This window comes from Erpetoichthys calabaricus, chromosome 9 (genome assembly GCF_900747795.2).
Source record: "Erpetoichthys calabaricus chromosome 9, fErpCal1.3, whole genome shotgun sequence".
Lineage (NCBI taxonomy): Eukaryota > Metazoa > Chordata > Cladistia > Polypteriformes > Polypteridae > Erpetoichthys > Erpetoichthys calabaricus.
The window spans coordinates 126,500,867-126,522,705 of NC_041402.2; the positions used below are offsets into that span (position 1 = coordinate 126,500,867).

General features: G+C 36.9%; 1 protein-coding gene across 4 annotated transcripts in view; it reads right to left on the reverse strand.

Moving 5' to 3' along the window:
* zgc:173742 (DNA topoisomerase I, mitochondrial) overlaps positions 1-20,814 on the reverse strand; it is a 214,277-nt gene extending 193,463 nt beyond the window's left edge. For 2 of the 4 annotated variants that reach the window (XM_051931458.1, XM_051931456.1), the window contains exons 1-2: positions 20,488-20,814; positions 2,430-2,555 (exon numbers count right to left, since the gene is read on the reverse strand). In XM_051931458.1, coding sequence (XP_051787418.1) covers positions 2,430-2,524 — 95 coding nt within the window. In that variant the 5' untranslated portion in view covers positions 2,525-2,555; positions 20,488-20,814. The remainder of the gene's footprint in view (positions 1-2,429; positions 2,556-20,487) is intronic. The other 2 variants (XM_051931457.1, XM_051931459.1) reach the window with 1 other exon arrangement.
* Between the last annotated feature and the right edge of the window lie 1,025 nt (positions 20,815-21,839).

A 21,839-nucleotide genomic window follows, 5' to 3' on the forward strand; every position in this document is an offset into this window, starting at 1 on the left:
GAAGTCACTAGATATATAAATAAACAGGGAAGCCACGTGTACTGAAAGAAAAAAAGAATAACATGTGCGTTGTCCTTGCTGCACTGAATAAGCGCAGGCGCTCTAACATCACCCCTCCCCCGAGGCAAATCTTAGCGCGCTACTCCACAGAAGCTGTTGAATCATTCTTGAAGCTTTTGTGAAAGTGTTTATTTGATCTTTGGAACTCGGGCTTTATATATTCTATAGTTTATGCCTACTACATTTTGTAACATTTATTACTAAAATATGAAAAAGTTTCTGTTTTAACAATGTGTTTACACAGATTACTTTAGAAACGGAACACGCATTTCATGCGTGTCTTCCAAATAACGATCTATCATTTCCACTGTAAAACTGCACTTCACTCCCAGGTAAACAATCAAGGCGTGAGCTGGGAAAAGTTCGCTCACGTTCTAAGTCGGTGGGGGGATGGAATAGCCGGCTGCTGGCAGATTGTCTTTTATCAGCACATTTAGAGGACAAAGGATGCTGGCGGAGAGGTGTGAACGGATTTAAGAAGCGATTTAAGGTGGGCCGGATATACGAGTTTTTTCGTAGGCTCTGGTAATTCTAGTGTTAAACATCACAGTGCATCCCAGTCAGATATAGGCATGTGCCAACTTTGCCAGTCCTTTCAACCTAGGTAACCACATTGGGCCAGGAAAAACTCAACTGCAGTTTGACAAAGTGTCAGAATTACCTGGAGCTGTGAATAAGTAGCCAGCTGAAAAAGTAGCTGTGAGTAAGTAGTCAACTTCAGCCTTGCTATCCAAAATATCATCAACAAAGTATCTGCAAACAATATGCATGTGTCGTTGACAGGCAAACTGACGCAATACTAGCAAAACAATGTACTGTCATCAAAAGAATGAACCTGCCCCTTCTATAATTCCTTAGCGGACAATACATATCCCTACACACTGCCACCTATACATGTCAAGCAGCACTGTCCTTCTCCACTTCGCTACATGATCCAGGCAAGTAAGTGGCAATAACTCACAAATTTCTGCCGGGCCAGACCCGGTCCACGGACCAGCAGTTGAAAAACACTGTTGTACATATGTCTAACCTACTGGTAAGCTTTGAAGTTGAATAGAAACTACACAAGAACAGCACGTCCTGAGCAGAGAGCAATAGTTTGCAATGTAACTGTTGAATGTGGACATTAGGGAATACAAACTGTGAAAGAAATGTCAGCTAATCTGTGTTTGAAAGAAAGAGCTTGAAACAATGGCAATTGAAAAGGATTCGGAAATTAACTATCCTGACAGTCTGCGAGCATACTCTATAACCCATCAGTTGAATACATTCTTCACATATGGTTGAAGATACAAGATAAACATTGTAATATAGGAGTAGGAATTAACAGTGTGAGACCCCATGAAAAGGGGTCAAACTCTTGTATCATTACAAGAATGACAATGTAATTTTCATCATCACACCTGCCAAATATTTCATTAGTGCCTTAGGAAGCCAGTTTTTTTTTTTTTTTTTTTTTTTTTTTATATATATATATATAAATAAACACCCTCTCCCTTTTATTACTAGTAACCCCACAAAGATTGAAACCTTTTTTCTTTTTATTTCCAAGCTCATTTTTCATCATTCACCATTAACTTAAGTTAGCATTGCCACAGGACTTGTGTTCAACCGGTTACTCTGTGGCTTGTTTCCACCCATTGTAGCCAGTCTCCAAAGAGGACTAGCTATTATCTTCAAAGAAATGGCAAACAAAGCAAAACACAGACCTGGTAGAATGGGAAACATCTATAGAAACACAGAATGCTCCCCTATTCACAAACTATGAACCTGACCTAAAAAGGACTTCATTGGCTAGTCTAGCAGAAATATTTCCATGAAAAAACAAACTATTCATAAATTTTAATTAAATCTCAGGGCCTTCAGAGCACATGTCCAGAGAGTCACATGCGACGTTAGCCTATGCATATATCTGGCCATTGTTAGACATATGCACATCAAGTGGAACCATATCTTTAACATATCTTATTGTAAATTACAAGAAATTTGTAAAGATCCAATTGTGTTAATAGTGCATTTACTAAAAAGGATGCTTTAGGTGGTGGTAAATTATTAGGATATCTGCTTCCCCATACACTCATTCAAACAAAAACCACCACTAGAACTTACAAATTATAATTTCAGTCCACAGAGAATGCAAATTTAAACTTTGACAGCCAAGTTTACTTTCAAGAAGGGAAGTAGCAGTGGCAACATACAATCATTGTGAGAAATTTCCCCTGGGGTTAAATTAATATAGTTTAATCAATTATAATCAAATTACCTAAAAAATTGAAGGGATCTCAAGTGTCTTAACTAGTCATGTAGTAGAGGGAATAAGGTAGACATTTAAAAATTAAAATGTACATAATATGTATGAAAATTCATACCTTGGAGTGACTTTTATAGAGTCATGATCATCAACGTTTGTCTTCTTATTCTTGCTCTGATTTGAATACTTCTTTGAAAAACTCTCTGGTGCCATCTTCACAGTCTACCCAAAATGTATCTGATGACTTTTAAAAGGGTTGTAGGGCAAGAGAGAGAGAAGAGAGATAGAAAAATTACTAAAGAACTATTTTAGAAAAGCCACATACTAACATAGCACTTAACATAATATAAATGGGATTAGTAATATTGAAATACCTGCAACTACAAAATAGCCATTAAAGAGCAACTGAAACCACTGTACACATAACCCACTTTTTTGGACTACTTGAAGTTATCACACTTACATTCCAAAGAGGAATTTTGTACAACTGAAACAAGTTAAATGTATGCCTGACGCAATATTCAGGTGTGCAGATGGAGCTTATTCAATTTACAAGTATTTTTGCTTATTAATATTTTGTAACAATGATTAATATCCAAAACTAACAATAATTACATATTGTAAACAGATGTAGAATTGTGGGAAGTGGAGGGATCAGCTCTGAGTCCTTTCTTATTTGCAATTGTGATGGACAGGTTGACAGATGAGATTAGACAGGAGTCCCCTTGGACTATGTTTGTTGATGACATTGTGATCTGTAGCGAGCAGGTTGTGGAGACCCTGGAGAAGTGGAGATATGCTCTAGAGAGGAGAGGAATGAAGGTCAGTAGGAACAAGACAGAATACGCGTGTAAATGAGAGGAATATCAGTCGAATGGTGAGAATGCAGGAAATAGAGGTGGCGAAGGTGGAGGAGTTTAAACACTTGGGATCAACAGTACAAAGTAATGGGGATTGTGGAAGAGAGGTGAAAAAAAAAGTGCAGGCAGGGTGAAATGGGTGGAGAAGAGTATTAGGAGTAATTTGTGACAGACAGGTATCAGCAAGAGTGAAAGGGAAAGTCTATAAAACGGTAGTGGGACCAGCTTTGTTATATGGGTTGGAGACAGTGTCACTGAGCACAAAGCAGGAAACACAGCAAGAGGTGACAGAGTTAAAGATGCTAAGATTTGCAATGGGTGTGATGAGGACGGACAGGATTAGAAATGAGTACATTAGATGGTCAGCTCAGGTTGGACGGTTGGGAGACAAAGTCAGAGGCGAGATTGCATTGGTTTGGACATGTGCAGAAGAGAGATGCTGGGTATACTGGGAAGAGGATGCTAATAATTGAGCTGCCAACAAGAGGAAAACAGGAATGCCTAAGAGAAGGTTTATGGATGTTATGAGAGAGGACATGCAGGTGATGGTGTGAGAGAAAATGATGTAGAGGACAGGAAGATATGGAAAAAAGATGATCTGCTGTGGCAAGCCCTAACAGGAGCAGCCGAAAGAAGAAGAAACAGATGTAGAATTAGTAGCAGGGTACATAAAAGAAGATTGTGTTTGTAAAAATATTACCAATATAATGTACTTGAACTTGGCTCAGATATTGTTTGTGATGGCTAAATAGCTTTTACAGACACCAGATTCAAACAAAAAATGTAAAAATTGCACTTTTTGTGAAAATGTTAAAATGGACAAAATGACAGACAATGGAATGTGGGTTAACTAGTGCTGGGAGGTATACCGGTTCATACAGAAAACTGTTTATTTTTGTTATGATATGGATTTTTCTTATATCGCAACACCGGTTTAAATAGCCTAAACAACGTTTGGAACGTGACGCAACAGGAAACTGTTTGGGGGGGGGGCCTTTTTCACTGCTACACCGCTAAACACATGCAACGGAGTACATGCATTAGTGGAGGTATTGCACTGTGAAAATGGACAGAGAACATTCTGAAACTGAAGCTGTAGCAGACGATAAAGTTGAACATGATGACACAGAAGAACTTTTGCTGTAAAAAGGAGCCATGTCTGTTGTCTGGAGATACTTTTGTTTTAAAAGGCCGGATGTGGACCAAAAAACTATTTACTGCAAATGCTGTTGTCCTAAAGTTGTCAACCCGAGCAATTTGCTGCACCACCTTAGCCGCAAACATGCCTTGGAGTACCATGAATGTATTGAACTAAGATTGGCACCCTCCACATCCTGAGGTAAAACTGAAAAAGTTAGAGGACACTCGAGTCAGACGTCACTTGGAGATGTGTTTACTAGAGGTACTGCCTACGACAAAAAAAGCAAGTGGTGGATCAAGATAACCAATGCCATTACAATCCATATAGCTAACATGTCAGTGGACAGAGATTGTTAACATGAACAGAAAGTGTAGTTGGTTTACAAAAAATAAATATTTACTTTTTACTCCTTTACTAAGACATGTTCAGTGAAATACACTTTTGACAAGCACCTCTGGATATTTTACTAAGTCTAAATGCCTCTTTGGATGGTTGAAATTATGTTGTCAAAATTATAGTTTAAGTTGTTTGCAAAACTTGTTCAATAAAAAGGTTTTACATTTTGACTGCAACTGTCATGCAATGGGATTCCTTCTCTTCATTAGTGCCACCCCCTTGAAAACTATCACTTTATGGGGCCATGCAAACCTGTATTAATACTTGTGTGCACATTAAAATGTTTTTTTGTACAATGTACAATGCTCATGACAGTGGAATAGGTCATTCTTAGCCAGCCTACTGCAGTAATTGCAGTGGAAAATGTGGTTAACATCCACTCGCGCATAGGAAAAAAATACCGTTGAATACTGTGAAACCGGTATAATTTTGAAAAATACCGTGATATAGAATTTTGGTTATACCACCCAGCACTAGGGTTAACCCTAACCCTTTATTTTTCCCCAGCATTCTTTAACTGTCATTTCATTGTTGGAGATGGCACTGGTGTTTGGCGTGAACCATTTAAGGAAGTTGCCAACCAAGGACGTGCAAGATGTCCGTTTCTCAAACTACAGACTCTGATATAAGGTTTGGAGCAATTTCTTTATTCTGTAGTCTTCCAGGTCCATGAAAATATTTTTACGGAGTTTCTTTGCTAGGATTTGGTTTAATGTGCATGAAGCCCATGTGTGACACACCATATGCATCAGAGGACTCCTCAGTAGGCTTGGTCAGGGTATGCAGTAACCTGCTAAGATGGTGGGGCGGAGTCAATCACTATCTTTGCCCCGTTTTTATTCTTCCCTCACAGCTCAGAGAAACTGCCCAAAAGGGCACCTAGTCCCACCCATTCCAGTTCGTTCGCCATAAAAAAAGACAGGCAGCCTAAGAAGAGTTGTCTTTTGAAGGCCAGAGCAAGCCACAAAGCACAGCGTTAACCCAGAGCCAGTTTATGAGAAACCCCGGGTAAAGGAGCTGCCCAAACCTACACTTTTTCCATTTAGTTTATTTTGTCTGGTGACAAATAAAAGGGATGACCCGGTTGGGGTCCCAAAAATCTTTGATTCTAGTCTGTCCTTTCACCGCTCGACCACAGAGGGTAATGACAAGTTATACGTAACATAAGACTCTTTGAGATGTATAGGCTAAATTACTCACCAACAGTAAACCGTGGATTCAAAAAGAAGGGGGGGGGGGGGGGCTTTTGTACCTTTCATATCTCAAGAAACAAGGTTTTGACTATACTACTTTATGTACAGTATGTACTTTATGTACAGTATAAAGTACTTTATGTACTTGGTCTTTTCTCCAACACCGAGAACAGAAAATTAACTCCTGTATCTTAATGGAAAGTTTAACCCAAAAATTATATACTCTGTCACTCACATGGGCTTGTTTGTAATGAGGGTCTAGAAAAATCCATAATCTCATTTTCTCCCAAATGAGGAATTGAAATAAATCCTGAGCAACTAGCAAAAAATATGAAAATGCTGTGGTAGAAATTTTACATCTTATTAAAGAAAGAAAACATCCTCTAACAGGACAAATCAGTACTTAGGCAGGAGAAAAGCTGTTCATTGTATCTTTTAATTACTCCTCAGCAAAATGCCTTGGAGGGTGCATTCTTCCAAAGCAGTCTGTTACAACATGGTCAGAATGATAAGAGAAACAAAGAATAGAGGTTCATTTTATAAACTATTGAATTTACATACAGTGTCAATCAATGCAATCATTTACTCTGGTTGGTTCGTTGTTTTACACCTAAATGACTTATATAACATAAAAGTCTATTATATTCTGGTTCTTCTTATACCTTTGAGTTTAGCCACCACCCTTGAAATTTCTGTGCATATAACAACTGTCCATTCTGGTTCTTTACAGGACATTTGATGATTTCTTAGTCATCTCTTAGTCATCTTTCAGTACATTTTGTTGTTCACTTGACTTTTATCTGGTTTCCTGATATGCCTGCAAAGGTTTCTGACATTTACTAACCCTTTATGCTATTTCTTAAAGATGAAGGCTATATTACCCTAAATATTTCTTGCACAATGCCCACCAAAAAAGTCTGGTTTAATTGTGTAGCATAGCATAATCCATGTATCAGATTCCAAGTCATATGCTCAACATATCAGAAACATGTATTTTGTTTTTGACAAAAAACATTGCTAACTAAACCACTTTTGCAAAAACCTATCTGGGCATCATTAGTAATTCAAAACAAGAACAACCTTTAACCTGAGAGAGGAGTATAATCAGAAATTAAAAGTTAAAGAAAAGCAAGTGAAAACACAAATTGAATGGAAAGTATGCCCCACCTTTATTCATAGCCGAGGTGCTTCAGCAAACAAGACCAACAAGCCAAATTTGATAATATAGTTTCATAAAATGCTGTTGAATAACCATCAAATACAGTACAGTGTTGAGGCTTAACAAGAAGTAGTAGGCAGTGAGGTGTAGTGGTTAAGGCACTGGGTTTCAAAGCCAGCATTTGTGGGTTTAAATTTACTATTGAAACTGACCTTGAGCAAATCACTTCACCTTCCTGGACTGCAATTTAAAAAATGTAACCAGTTCTATCTCAAATAAATTTACTTTAGTGGACATTTTGGAAGTATTTGCTCTCTGGTCCTCAAAGCCTGTTGTGTCAGGAGCTTTGTTAATTCCTCTTCCTCATTAATTTTTTTTTTTTTTTTTAAAAGATTTTTCTTTAATCAAGGTAACAAAAACATACAGCCAGTTAACAATGAAAGGAAAAAAAAAAAACAACAACACACACACACAAACATTACCAGTTAACAGCATTCCTCCTAAGAATTTTATTTGTATCTTCAAGCAAACTGAAAAGAACTTAAACTAGATTTTTAAAGTGCACACTATCATCGTCTTTCATTAGGGCACTTGGGATATAATTAAAGAAAAATTTCAAAACTGAATTATCATCCAGAAAACAGAAGCGAGGTGCTATGCCTTGTGTCCACCCCAGTTAAAATGAGGCACTCGAGTTGGCAATCCCGGTTGCCCCACCCATGAAATTGGCCTTATCTCTACTTTGAAAATCAAGGGATGTAAATCTCTGACCTTTCTGCTATATTGCTTTCTTGTACTTACTGTTACTGGTCAACAATGGTCAAAAAGAACCAGATCAAGTACTATCATTAATGTAGCTAGAAGAGTGCTCTGCCTATTCTATAGTCATGAATGTAGGATGGTTCAGTGCTTTTCCAATTTTCCTTTACCTAGTAGGTGTTCCTAAGCTCACAACATCACTTTTTTTTTTTTTTTTTTTTTTTTAAATAGGTAACTCACAACAAAATAAAGTTAATAATCTTCTGCTCCTATAAACTGGACTATAGTATTAACTTTTGGCTGACAAATAATGCAAAATGACAAAAAAAATGCTACGTCTCCATCAGTACTTTTGATCAACAGTTCACTTCCTACCCCAAGTCAGCCTTTGTTGACATATGTTTTTTGGGCATTAACCTTTATTCTTAATATATTCAAGACAGGTGTTGTCCAGGCTCATATCACACATGCACACAGCATCAGGGTTATGTTTTTCTTGACAGACTCAGGACAGGATGCTTGGCATTCACAGATACTTTCAATCTTTAGCACTGGCCATTATCTTAATAAACTTTATCTCTGCTCATACTGGTCTACACATTTTAAAGAACTCTGTTGGTTTATTGTTTTTTGAGCCAGTGTAGAATTCATTAAGATTACTAGGAGAGTAACAATTAAGTTAGACAGTAGTAGAATCCATGGCCACCAGGTCTTTTACCAGATGTTTTTTGTCTTTTGGATACTGCAAAGTTGAACTTATTAAACATTTTGTATGTGTTTAGGTACTGTTTATGTATACCTCTAGCACAGAAAAAGAATGACTTTAATTTTAAGCTTGAGAATTGGCATGCACAAACTTCTTACATTTGAGACAAAACATTTTGCTTTTGACAGGATTATATCTCTATGTATGTAACGACAAATGTGTCACTTTTTAAATTTAAAGCAAATCACTAATTGTACAGTAAATAGTAGTTTAATAATAAATTTTGATGTAGCACAATGGAGAAAAGTGAAAAAGTAAAAGAACTATAAAGTTCCACTTGCAGGAATGACTATGTTTAGATGTCTAGCCAATCATGAAAGGTTATAGAAGGGTTTTCCATTCTATTCATCACAAATATGGAAAATAAAAAGTCATGTATTAGCATAAATAGACATAAAAGTAATTAAGAGCTTCTATAGGCATTAAACAGTGTGAATTACACATGTCAAGCAAATAGTTAAATAAAGGCATTTTCCATATTTCTTTTAGGCTCAGAGCAAAATCACCAATATTGAGTAACTGGGAAAGACAGAGCAGGAAAAGAGTGGCATACAGAAACTGTCCGAGGACAGAGAAGGGGGAACACCTGTTGTTTGAAGGTCAGCTAAGAAATAAGGGAAGCTGAAAATGGTATTGAATGACAAGATGCAGAAAATATTGGTGGCCAAAAAAGGCCCGTGAGAAGCCAGCTGGAGTAGTGAGTCAGAATAGATAGCAAAGGCATCATTTCAAATGAGGTCAAGATGATAAGAAATGATTATATAAACTGTGATTTTTGGCCTTTTCAGGGCTCAGCTCAGTTTGGCTTAATTGGGTTGAGTCCGTGTTATTGTTTATTGCAATAAACCTAATTACTCCGTTTGCCTATCCTTTGTATCCTTGAGCCTTCATTTAAAGTGAGAATCTTCAGCGTATTTTTCGCTTCCACACAAACACATTTTTCTAGCAGTTGTACAGACAACTACTGCCATTTAAAATTAACTGGAGCGATGTTCATTATGAACTTGCTCTGCACAATGCTACAGTTAAAAAACATACCACACACTAGCTAGTGACCATCCTTGCAGATTCACACATTATTCTTAAAATGATTGACTGTTGTTGCTTTAATTTTACTCTCCAAGTATAGTCTCAACAGTAATATCAAGTAATCTCTACATCACTGAGGACATCTAGCTCCAAAAACAAATAACTCTAAGACTGTTATATATGAAACCTAGATTCTAGCATGGATTATCCCGCAGAGTCTCCACCACACTCCACCTCCTGCAAACACAATCATTGCTACCCAGGAGATAATTAAACCATTAAATCTAAATTTCCTGAGGCATAACCAATAACACTGGGATATACACAGCCGAAGGCCTTACATTTTTTCACTTCATGTTTACTCCTTAAAAGAAAGATGGTTTAGAGCACATTTTAAAGACACCCATGATATACATGGGAATGTACTTTCTTAATATCTCGTAATTATTAAAAGAGACCCCCAAACAAAACAGAACTGGACATTACAATCCATGAGAAAGCTTTGCCCCTCAGGAAAAAACTGAACAAATTAAAAATCATGATAAAACACATCCTGGGTGTTGCTTGTCTGGATGATAAAATTAAATGATGATGTACATACAAAACTGATTGCGGATGACTAGGTACTGTTAAAATTGAGGAATGAATTTTCACATATTTACTACTCCTACAAAACAGGTATATTTATGTACAAAGATTATGGATTTGGGGGTGGAAATTATTCCTATAAAGGGCCCTACCTATAATACCAATCTCCAATATGTTGTGCAGATATTTGACTTGTAAATATGCATTGTTATTAGTTGAACCTGCATTGATAACTCTTCCAAGCAAAGCATGCTTATCAGGCTGTTTTTTAGTGAGAGAGAAAGGGAAAGAAAGAAGGAAAAAAAAAAAAAAACTGAAAAGCCACATCCCTTGACTGATATACACTATGGTGGTAATAAATTGAACCGTAACAATGCAAGTGCTAAACATTGAACTTCACCTACATTCATCATCTCCAGGACTGACCATATGGCAATGTTTTACAGAAGATTTATAAAGTCAATTGTTCACATACAGTTATAGATTAAGTACACAATTTTCCTGGAAAACTTCATAGTTCATGTTTTTCTAGGTTTCCCCATTGTCTTTACCTGTGCCAAAATAGCCACCACACACCGTACCCAAAGTATGCACAATATTTTTACTCTGTAACCAAGACTGTCTTTGTTTCAAATGTCAGGCGTATATCACCAGAAGGTTTGCTTTCAAATGATTATAAATTTGTCTCTGTATGCCACAGAGACAGCTTGATGGTAGCACTTAAACTATAAGAATTTGCCGATAAGCATTCTCGACACTATTCTAGCATACAGTACGAATTCTAATCAAAGACACGTGCAAATCAGCATTCAATCCGATTTTTGAAATGCTCAGTCTGTCAGTTTTCGAAAGAGCAAAGGTTGATTATAAGAATTTATTATTCAAATGCACGCTAACCTGTTTTTCTCATTAACTCAATAGTATGTTTAAAACTAGCAGTTCTTTCAATTCTTTATCCATCCACCAAAGAAAGAAAAAAAAACACAAATTATGTAGTTTTGAAAATGCCTACACATATTACTTTAACTCTGGAGTGAATCGATCCCTTTTAATGCAAATAAGAAGCATTCCGAAAATGCCTTGCTAACTGTGAATTTATTTGGGTTGATCAAGCAACCTTGCTTTTATTTGCATTAATAACACTTTATGTTACATATTCTTACAAAGCTAAGGGGTTAACTTTACACAGAGCTGTAATGAAAAGTCAAAGTCACACTCTTCATATATTACAGTTTCCTTACTGGACCTGAATAAGCTGTGAAAAAGCTGTCAGGGAGGTTATAGGACTTACCTGTTTTAACATGTTGCAATAAATAAAAGTTTGCACACAAGACAACTGCAGAAGTAAAAATGGAAAACAGGCTATTGATGGTCATTCAGACATTTTTCAGTAATCAAGTAATCTGTCTCAGCTTATTATTATTAGGTCTCGTGGCCTGGAACCCCTACAGATTTTATTTTTTTCTCCAGCCTTCTGGAGTTTTTTTTTGTTTTTTCTGTCCACCCTGGCCATCGGACCTTACTCCTTTCTATGTTAACTAATGTTGTCTTATTTTAATTTCTTATTTTGTCTTTTATTTTTCTTCTCTTCATTATGTAAAGCACTTTGAGCTACTTTTTGTATGAAAATGTGCTATATAAATAAATGTTGTTGTTGTTGTTGTTGTATTAGCAAAACGTGGATTTGTTGGCTGTCAGCTTTCTATTCAGTACTATTTTTAAATGTCAGTAAAATTTTCCAGTATTATGACTTACAATTGGTAGCTTTATATTGATTAGGTTATTAAAATGCATTTAAATCCATGCTACTGGTTACTCATTTAGTTTTCTAGTCCACTGACTTAGCTTATCCTCCCTCTCTGCTCTTTTGCATTGGTCTTCAGAAACTGCTAATGTGAGAGGTTAGTACTGGCCTTATGATTAGTGGTAATTTGTAACATAAGAAAATGTAAACATTCCAGTAGGGTTTCAAGTTTATTAAACAGGTTCTATTTCAGCAATTACACTATGGGCAAATGATTCTAGTAAAGCACTTAAAAGTTAAATAACTAAAAGTAAATAAAGCTGGATAGGCCTATGACAAGCACATTCCTGGTTGTACAACTACAGTGGACCCTTGACTTACGAACTCAATTCGTTCGCGAGGGCTATTTGTAACTCAAGTTGGTTGTAAGTCAAGACTATTTTTCTCATAAGAAATAATGGAAATACCCATAATGCGTTCTGAACCTCCCACTGCAACACTTACTTAACCTTTTCATAATAAAAAAAAGGGTTGTATAATGTGCATAATTTACCAAAACACCAATAATTTTTCTAATGTACTAACCAAAAAGTAATAAAAAGTGCCTAGCCTACCAGAAACAACAATTTCATACTGTACTCACCATTTAATTTGACATCTTTGGGCTGCAGGAAGGGAGGAGGATGATAATGAAACTGAACGCTTTTTAAAGGCTTTCTTTAACTTGCGCTCAGGCATTTGCAATCATTTCAATAGCTTCTTTTGCGTTAATTGTAATGTCCTCCTGCCTACAAGTTATTCTGACGAGAATTTTTCTCAGCATTTCCTTGCGATGATACAAGGAACTGTTTCTGAACTCTTCTGAGACCCTCCCCACTCAATGGGAACGACATGCTGAAGTGCGTCCTGAAGCGCGATTGACGCGACTGTGGAAGCTTGCTTGTCCATTGCCGGGCAGGGATATCACATGCATATCACCCATCGATATCTTTTCTGTTTGCTTTGGTTGAGAGACTCAGCACAGCTTTAAGCCGGCTGTTGCCCCAGCAACAGATAAACAGTCTTCCATACGGAGTTTGGACTTTGGCATGTCTTCTAGTTGGGGGAGGTCCCAAGAGAGTTTACAAACCTGACATTTTATTGAATGAGTGCCGCATTAATAGGAATGTTTCTGTTTGTTTACAATCGCGCAAGCGGATACACGTGACCGCATTCAGGTCGTAACGCAAGATGTTGGTCGTAAATCAAGTTGTTCGCATGTCAAGCCGGTCGTATATCAAGGGTCGACTGTATACTAATCTACATTATATAAGACATGCTATATGTAGATAATTTCATTAATGCATCTCGCAGAGTATATGTGTGTAAAGCAATTCCTTTACTAATTACCTAAAAAAATTTTTACATCATGTAATTGTCAGTGGAGATTATATAACAACTTGTCAGTGAAGTTTATTCTTCATATTTAACATGAGGTATATTACCTTTGCAAACATCAATTTAATAGTCAGACACTTGTGGTCACGGAATCATGGCACATGCAGTGAACACTTCAGTGGCAAATGCCAGATGTCCCTCTGCTTACTTTTTTAAAATTTTAACTTAAAACGTGCTCATGTAAAAATATACATTAAATGTTTTCTCTTTTCTTTCAGGTTTGTTTTCCTAGGAATGCCTAATACTTAAACATAGCACCAAATGTGTATAATATCTATCAACAATTTGTTATCTTTGCTGCCCATGTATCCAATATTGGCCAGGCACCATTTCTACAAGGCATTTATAATGAAATTAATTCATAATGAGAATCTACGGCAAAAAACCTTACCTTACCAATGCAGGATGCAGTTGTGTAAAGAAGAACCAAACAACTGTGGGTTACAATAAATGTACATTTGAGTGTTAGACCACAATGTGTATACAAAAAAAGATTTATAGAGGAAGATCCCACATGTCCTATATAAACAATGGCTGGGTATTCACCACAGTAATGAGGGAAATTTGTCTTCTTAAAGTAACTTTCTTGCCCTCCTTAAGTAGTAAAAAAAATCATACACTGGCTAAGGAAACCTACTGATCCTTCCCACTCCCGTTTCATTGGGTCTAATAGAATTAGCCCTTTAAATCTGAGTTATCACTAAAGACTGACATTGGCAACACTTTAGGAGACAAGGATAACCCTACAAAGTACAAGGGTCACAAAGCTGTCCCTAGTGTTTAAAATACCAAGGTAGTTAGAACAGCTCCAGTGCTGCCTACACAGAAACCCCTGGATACCCCAACAAAACAGGGTAAATAGAGCCTCCACAATAAAATGATAAAGTTGGCATTTTTCATGAAGTTACTACTTCATAATCATGGTATATATATTAGTTTGAATGCATGAAGTGGTATGCTAAAGTGAATCATGTTTTAAAATTGATAAATAACTTGCCTGTCCTTGGATTTTATAATGGAGTTGTTACAAGGGGTTTCCTTTTGAAAAAAAAAGCCTTAAAACAAACAGAAGACAGCTGCTGTGAAGTAGCACAGGTTTTGAGTTAAGAAAATGTGACTTTCACATTTATGAGGCATGCTTTGACAACAAAAGTATCACTTTTATCGCATAATCTTGGTACTATTGTCTTGAAATAAAAATAAATTTTCTTGCTTTCTAGTCTGCTTGCAGTGGGTGTTGTAGGTGGAGATATGACAACCGTGCAGCAGACCCCTACCCCCTGCCTTTGCCAAGCTTTATTTTACTTATTATCGTACTTTTGCAATTCTGTTTCTTCAGTGGTTATGTTCTGCCATGGCTTTACAAAACAGACAGACATGTGCTGAAATCATACTGTTATTTTTTTTCCCCAAAACCATGCTGTCTCTTGGCTTGTTACATTACGAACAGTGAAAGATTCACACCAAGTGGCAATATGGTCAAAACAGAACATATTTGTGCAATGTACAATGACAATCATAACAATACAATGGAACCAATTACACTCCATTGTATTTTTAATAAAAGCCTTAAATTTTTTATGGATCCAAGAAGCCACCTGCACATTTTTTTTTTTTGTGTTAAAAAAAAAAAAAAATCAAACAAATAACCAAACAAAATGAAAAAGGCAGAGGGTGCGAAAAGGTGATTGAAGCATTACAAACCAATTTTTTAACGTATGATGTGTCACTGTTGGTGAAGATGTGGTAATAAAAGAACAGAGGACAGCTTATTTGACTTAGGCCAGGTTTATACTTCACACAACGCATGCTCCAGTGGACGCTACTGCTATGCAAGCATTGAACTGTTTATACTTGCGCGTGTACTTTACATAATTCTGGAGGAATCCACCAGGTGGCAGTGCGAGATACTATCACAGTGAGAACAGGTTCAGCTTCACTGTGTTGTGAATTGCCTGGAACACCCATTAAATTCCAAGGACACCTTACAGCAATATCTCTGAAAAGGATGTTTAATGATTAAATCCATCAATCCAGGGATGTGTCCATTCCAGCAACCACTGGGCACGAGGCTGAAACAATCCCTGGACGGGGCATCTGCTCATCGCAAGGCGAATACAAGCACGCACACACTCACGTCACTTTAGTGTCACCAAATCTGCATATCTTTAAAAGGAAACCAGAGCACACTGTGGAAATGCAGCAGGAAAACATGTAAACTCCACGCAGGGAATACCAGCGACGTGACTCCCTGCGAGACAGCAGTGCTACCGCTCCACCACCATGTCACCCCCATGTGTGTAATTATTAACAGTGTTCATTATTTAAACAAAATTAACGATTTATCTGTAAAATTTAACATACATACTTTAATGCATTTCATCATGAAAGTGATATCAAGTATAAATCTTAGGATTCTAAATGTGCAGAGAGTTGGAATATCATAAATTTAATGTGTTCTGTGTGGCAATTGCTGCTGTCAGGTCAGGAGGAAGCCCCAGAAAAAAAAGAGACGGCACAAAAGATGGTATGTGAGACTTAAAATGTATCGTGTCATTACGATCGGGAATATGCAACGCTTGAATATAAAAGCACCACTTATTTTTATTTGTATGTCGGCATTTTGCTTCACCACATCAAACCATTGATCAAACATCGAAGTGCGCACATCGAACCTACTAGGATCTGCATAGCGGCTTTCTGTCACATGTAGATAGTAAACAGAGACTCTGACGTCACGTTACGACTTTTATTACACTGTGCCCCTCAACTTTTTGCGGTTATTGCAACTTGCGCACGAGTCACGTTAACTTCTGAGGACCTGCTCAAAGGATGCATCAAATGAACGCTGGGAACGCGTGGCAGCCATGATGAATGCGCATACGCGTTCTGAGCGTAAAGTATAAATGAGCCCTAACACTCACACCAATCAATCCATAAACACATGGGAACATGTACACTCCATGCAGAACTTGGTACTGTGAGGCAGAAATGACAGTTGTTTGCGACCACTCTGCCTATACTAAAGCATCTGCACAAAACTTCAACCTGATTGAACTTAATGTATTTGCCACGTGATGAACTGGTGCCCTATCCAGGAATTGTTCCTGCCTCATGACACTGCCCTGATTAAGCAGGAAGATTGGGTGGGGATTTTGAATAGTGAAAGAATATAAGCAATCTAATGGTCAGCAGAACAGAGCAATTCACATCTGGACATCAACACTCAGTGTCAAAAGAACTGCCTGAAGGGGACTTTGAGGTGAATCCATACCCCTGGCCCACAAGGGTGATGCAGAGAGAACGAGTTGTGAAGTTAGACACATACTCTGTCGTCTTTTAAAATGGCTGAATGTCACAATGGTTTGCGTTTCTCATTCATAAAATGGCATTGATGCACTATTTTGCAATGTGTATAATCTCAAGAGGCAGATCAATACTCAGTAACAGCAGTTTTGGCTTGAAACGATCATAAAGTCCATTATAAGCTCCATACAAGAACTAGCTATTTTTTTTTTTACATAAAATGCTTTATTTTAGAATGCAGTTTCATGTTGCAAATTACTATAAATCAGGATTGTGAAGAAATGACTGACTTGAAAGCAATTTACCCTGACTTAATCAGAAACAGGAGAATCCACATCTTTCTGAAAAAGGAAGCATCATACAAAACTGGTAATATGTAAGAGGTGAGCCAAAAAATATATATATATCCTGGTAAATAAAAAGACCATCTGGAACATTTTTTAAACTGCCAGTTCAAATACATTTCCCCATTATTTTAGATTCTCTTTCTTGGTTCTATATTAAAATTAAGCATCCAATGTGTGCAGCCTTTAAAGCAGATAATTTACACCCTCCAATATACCTAACGGCTCAGGCTCAAATTAATTTTTTAATTTAGAGAGTGGACATTAATAAATTAAACCCACTGTCCAGCATTCTTATGCTTAGCAGACCTGTTTTAGAGTGGGTTCTAATGCATTCTTCTGATGCCCTAAATTGTATTTAAAACTATACTTTGCCTCATCTCTCCAAGCAACACTAATGTTTTTTACCCCATACACATAATGCAATATAAGCACATATACCGACTCATGCAGCACTGAACTTTTTTTTTTTTTTTAATATAAACAAAATTATGCTTGTAATAAACACTGTATGCTAATGGTTCAGCTTACCTACTGTTCTCCATACTGCACTTTGAAATACAGATCACTAGTTTACATAAAACATTTGAATGTGCCATTTATAGAAAAAGAAGTAAAAACACTCATACACAACTGTGAAACATGGCAATAAATAAAACAAGTGATCATAAATAAATGTTATGAAATATTTTTGTTGCTCATTTCTTTATGCATCTAAAATTATTTAATTTCAGTAACACCACACACAATTATGAACAACAGCTTGAAATGAAAACTGTCAAAAGGCAAGAGGGTGGGCTCCAGCGAGTACTGTTTTGATTGGTGAACTGTCAATTGGGAGTGCATGAATATCAGGCGATCAAGTGTCTACATTTACAGGTAGACACCACATATCAGATGCAGACTACTGAGAAGATGATGTATTCACAGCTTCCTGAGCAAAGCACCTGCTTCATACTTTAATTATAGTATTAATAACAGCCTTGAATTAAAACATAAAATTTAAGAATTCCCCCCCAGCCCCCCCCACTTTCAAAACAGCCACTACAAAGAATAAAGCTCAATTTTAAAATTGTTCAACTTTCAAGCGTTTAATCTCGGTAGCAAAGAACAACTACTGCATAAATTTAAAGTAGCATTGAAACCCACTATTCTCATGGTCCAAATGCATTCATGCAGTAATGTTTTACATATATCAAATTCTTTTTCAACATTTGATTTATCTAACAATTTTTCAATCGTAGTCTTCATTTACTTAATCTTAGCAAGTCGGTGGTAGGCAAGTGGGGTACTATAGTGAAGACAGTCACATAATGATCCACCCCCCCCCCCCAAACCAATGGTAGAGACTGCACAAATGTACTTGAACTTTATTATAGTAATATGAATGCTGCAAAAGGTAATTTATATTGGGTTTAAAATTCCTAAACATATTTAGAATGTATGTGTGAACAAAATTTCCAAAATGGTTAAAATACTTTTAAATATAAAAATATACACCTAGGAGTATACAAGTGTTTTCCCCAGACAAAAAAAAATGCTGCTTGCTTAGAGGGAAAATGCAGAATCAATCATGACAGTTAATTTCACACCCAAATGTACATCACCAAATGGCTCATGTAGCATTCTCAGATTAATAAATGTACATTGTGACAATTTTTATACAAAGCTGGAAGAGAATTCAAGGCAATGAAGTTCACGGTACTAAACAAGTATATTTTGAATAATCCAAGGGGCAGAGTGATGGACTCAATGCCGTGTCAATTCCTTATTGCCACCCCCAAGGAAACACCACATCTTCAGGAAAGTATTATAGTTCTTGTGGGTTAAAAGCCATTCTGGAACTTTTGCTCAATTGCCAGGCTCGTCTTGCTGCTCCATGGCTTTTGCATTTGCTGGTGCTCTGATACAGACAATCTTCTTCTTGAAACAAGCTGCCCAGTATTTTTCCAAGTTCTGAGCTTGTCTTGTGGGCCATCTCCAACAGACAAGCTATAAAAATGCTAAACAATGAACAGTGGAACATCATTTTACAGGGGTCTACTCATTCTTCCAACGTAGAAATTCCAGGCTGCACCACTAGCAGTTTAGCCCAATCTTACTAAACATTTTCTAATACAATTTCCACAGTTTAAATGTTAAATTTGATATAATGAAATAAAAAAAAATTACTTAAAATTAGGGATTAACATATTTGGCAGACCTTGAGGAAACAAAAACCCTCTTTTTACAGGGCTGCAAAATCCACACATACCCACTTACATTTAAAAATATGCATTGCAGCTTTAACTATCTATTATTCCCCAAATACACAGTGGCTTGTAATACTTGGTCTCCCCTGCCGAATTATATGGAAGCTGTCTAACAGAGATCAACTGACATAACTTTTGAGCAATACATACGATCCCACACCTCGCATAAAACCTGCACTCACTAATAAGGATTGCCCAATTTTTAAAATGTTTTGTGTATAGAGATTGCCGACTACTGAATTGTTTATGAAAATCTTTTAAGAGAAAAAAATACTTTAAACAAATTGCAATTAATATTACCATGAAACAAATTAATCTATAAACAGTGGTTATATAGCTCAAGATGAAAAAAGAACACAAAAAGTGTACTAAGTGAAATATGCAGAGCAGCTTCTTTACTTGCTTTCAGATGTTCATAGATGGGCTCTGCTAGAAGCACGGAAATGGTCAAAACCCTAACTTGGCAGTGAAGTAAATTCATTTGCCTGGCAAACTCATTGTTGCACTCATAGGCCTACACATGGCTGAACTGCAACACCCAATCAGAGTAACAACAAGCCTTTTCCCTCATAAACGTATCGTAGCTGACGGTCATTGTGGAACAATGTTGATTGCTTCAACTACCTGCGGTCCGTCACTTCGCAAACCGTACTCGACCTTTTTCCTTTGAATACAGTAGCGGGTCACGACTATGAAACTATGAGCAGCGGGGGAGGGCTGTTCCCGCAGCCTCTGGCACAAGGCAGGATCGACATTTGCAGGAGACCCAACTACACGCCATGGGACTCTCACACCAACACCCTCTCATAACAAACCATTTTGAAGTCATCAATTAACCTTGTGCATCTTAGTCTTGTGGAAAAAGAACCCGTACAAGGCAGTGTTCGAGTAAAATACAGTTCCACACACTTACCTTAATGTAATTACTTGTGGTAAACACTGTGATATCCAGCAGGTCCAGACTTTAATGAAAAAAATGCAGTATTTTACTATTTACGACTGATCTTTATTATTCTAACCGACTTTACTGTACTTATAAAGTAAAACCCGCAAGGATTTAGTCATATTACACTACACATCCGTAGTTTCCTGAAAGTCAATGAAAAGAAGCCCGCCATATGTGATTAAATAAACGAATTTCAAAAGTGATAAAAAGCGTCGTAAAAGATGGACTAATACATAACTAGAAATGTTCTACTTACCAAAAGAAAGATTTGGAATTGCAGAACAATAAGCGCAGCACACTAGTCTCTCACCACTATGAGAATACTTTAAATGTGGTATTAGACAACTGATTATTCACAGACTTAGTCAGTTTTAAGTGCTTATTCAAAAAACCTAAAAACTTCAAATGAGGGCAGGAGTCGCTATTAACGTCCTCTTCGGTTCATTTCACATCTGAGAATGAAGCCGATGCCTTTGACCTTGGCGTCCTGAACAGCTTTGCAGAAGGAACAGTAATAAGCAGACGGTTAACTTAGATTAAATTAACGCTGCGATTAAAAAAAAAAAAAAATCACAGAAATTTGGTATCAGCTTTTTTTTAAGGTCCATTCGTTTAATTGTAAGTATCCCGGCAGCGATGACGCAAACTGTACGGCTTTACGTAGGCATTGACGTCGTGACGCAGCCATTCATTGCACTGAACACTTTTGTGAATTGACTGAGCAAATCGCAAACAGAACGCCGAGTATCAATACAAAAGCTGTCATTTTAAATTTTTACCTAGGTGGATCAACATATCAATTTACGTTATATATTCATGCAATTTTGTGACTACAAATGCAGTTGAAATTTAATACAAATCGTCTTTCTCTCCCTTTAAGCAGGATCTTTAAAAAATGAAGTGTAATAATAACAACAATTTATAGTTTTTCACGTAAACAGGAAGATTATGATTTTGCGCATTTGAAAGTGTACTACGCCTTCGTCTACACCATAATGATGGTGCTTTTTAACACTGGCCGTCGTCACAGATTTGCGCTTCAATTATTTTAAGTTGATTGTCTGGAAACAATTCATATTTAATTAAATTTCTCTTTCAGACGTGGATTTATTATGGATATGTCGTTCATTTCATTCCAGTGACTTTTTCTGTTACAATTTCTAGAGATGGACTGGGATCAAATCGGCCCTGGTCTTTTGATTAGACTGGTTCACCACAATCTGGTGAGCATCGACCATTCTAGCACTCAAGCCATCTCGGCAATGTATGCCCACGTAACATTACTTAATTTGTAAGTACAATGCCGTAGATGTCTGTAGTTTCAGTTCTGACCAGTTTTTCATCCAATTTCTTGTAGTGGGAAGTTAAGCAAAATAACACCTTTTGAGTCATTTTGCTCAAGTCTCACTACATCCATAATGGCTAATATGGTACAACACCCTACTGCTACATCCAATTTCTTTTAATAGAACTCCTACCTTAAGTAAGCAAGCTTACAGGCAAAGCTAAATTTCCTGGCAAGACAATGTTATTTTCGTGTTGCTTGGGTCAAAAGCAATTAGTAACAATCATCCATTGAGTCAAAACATTGGTTTTGTCACTTCTGTC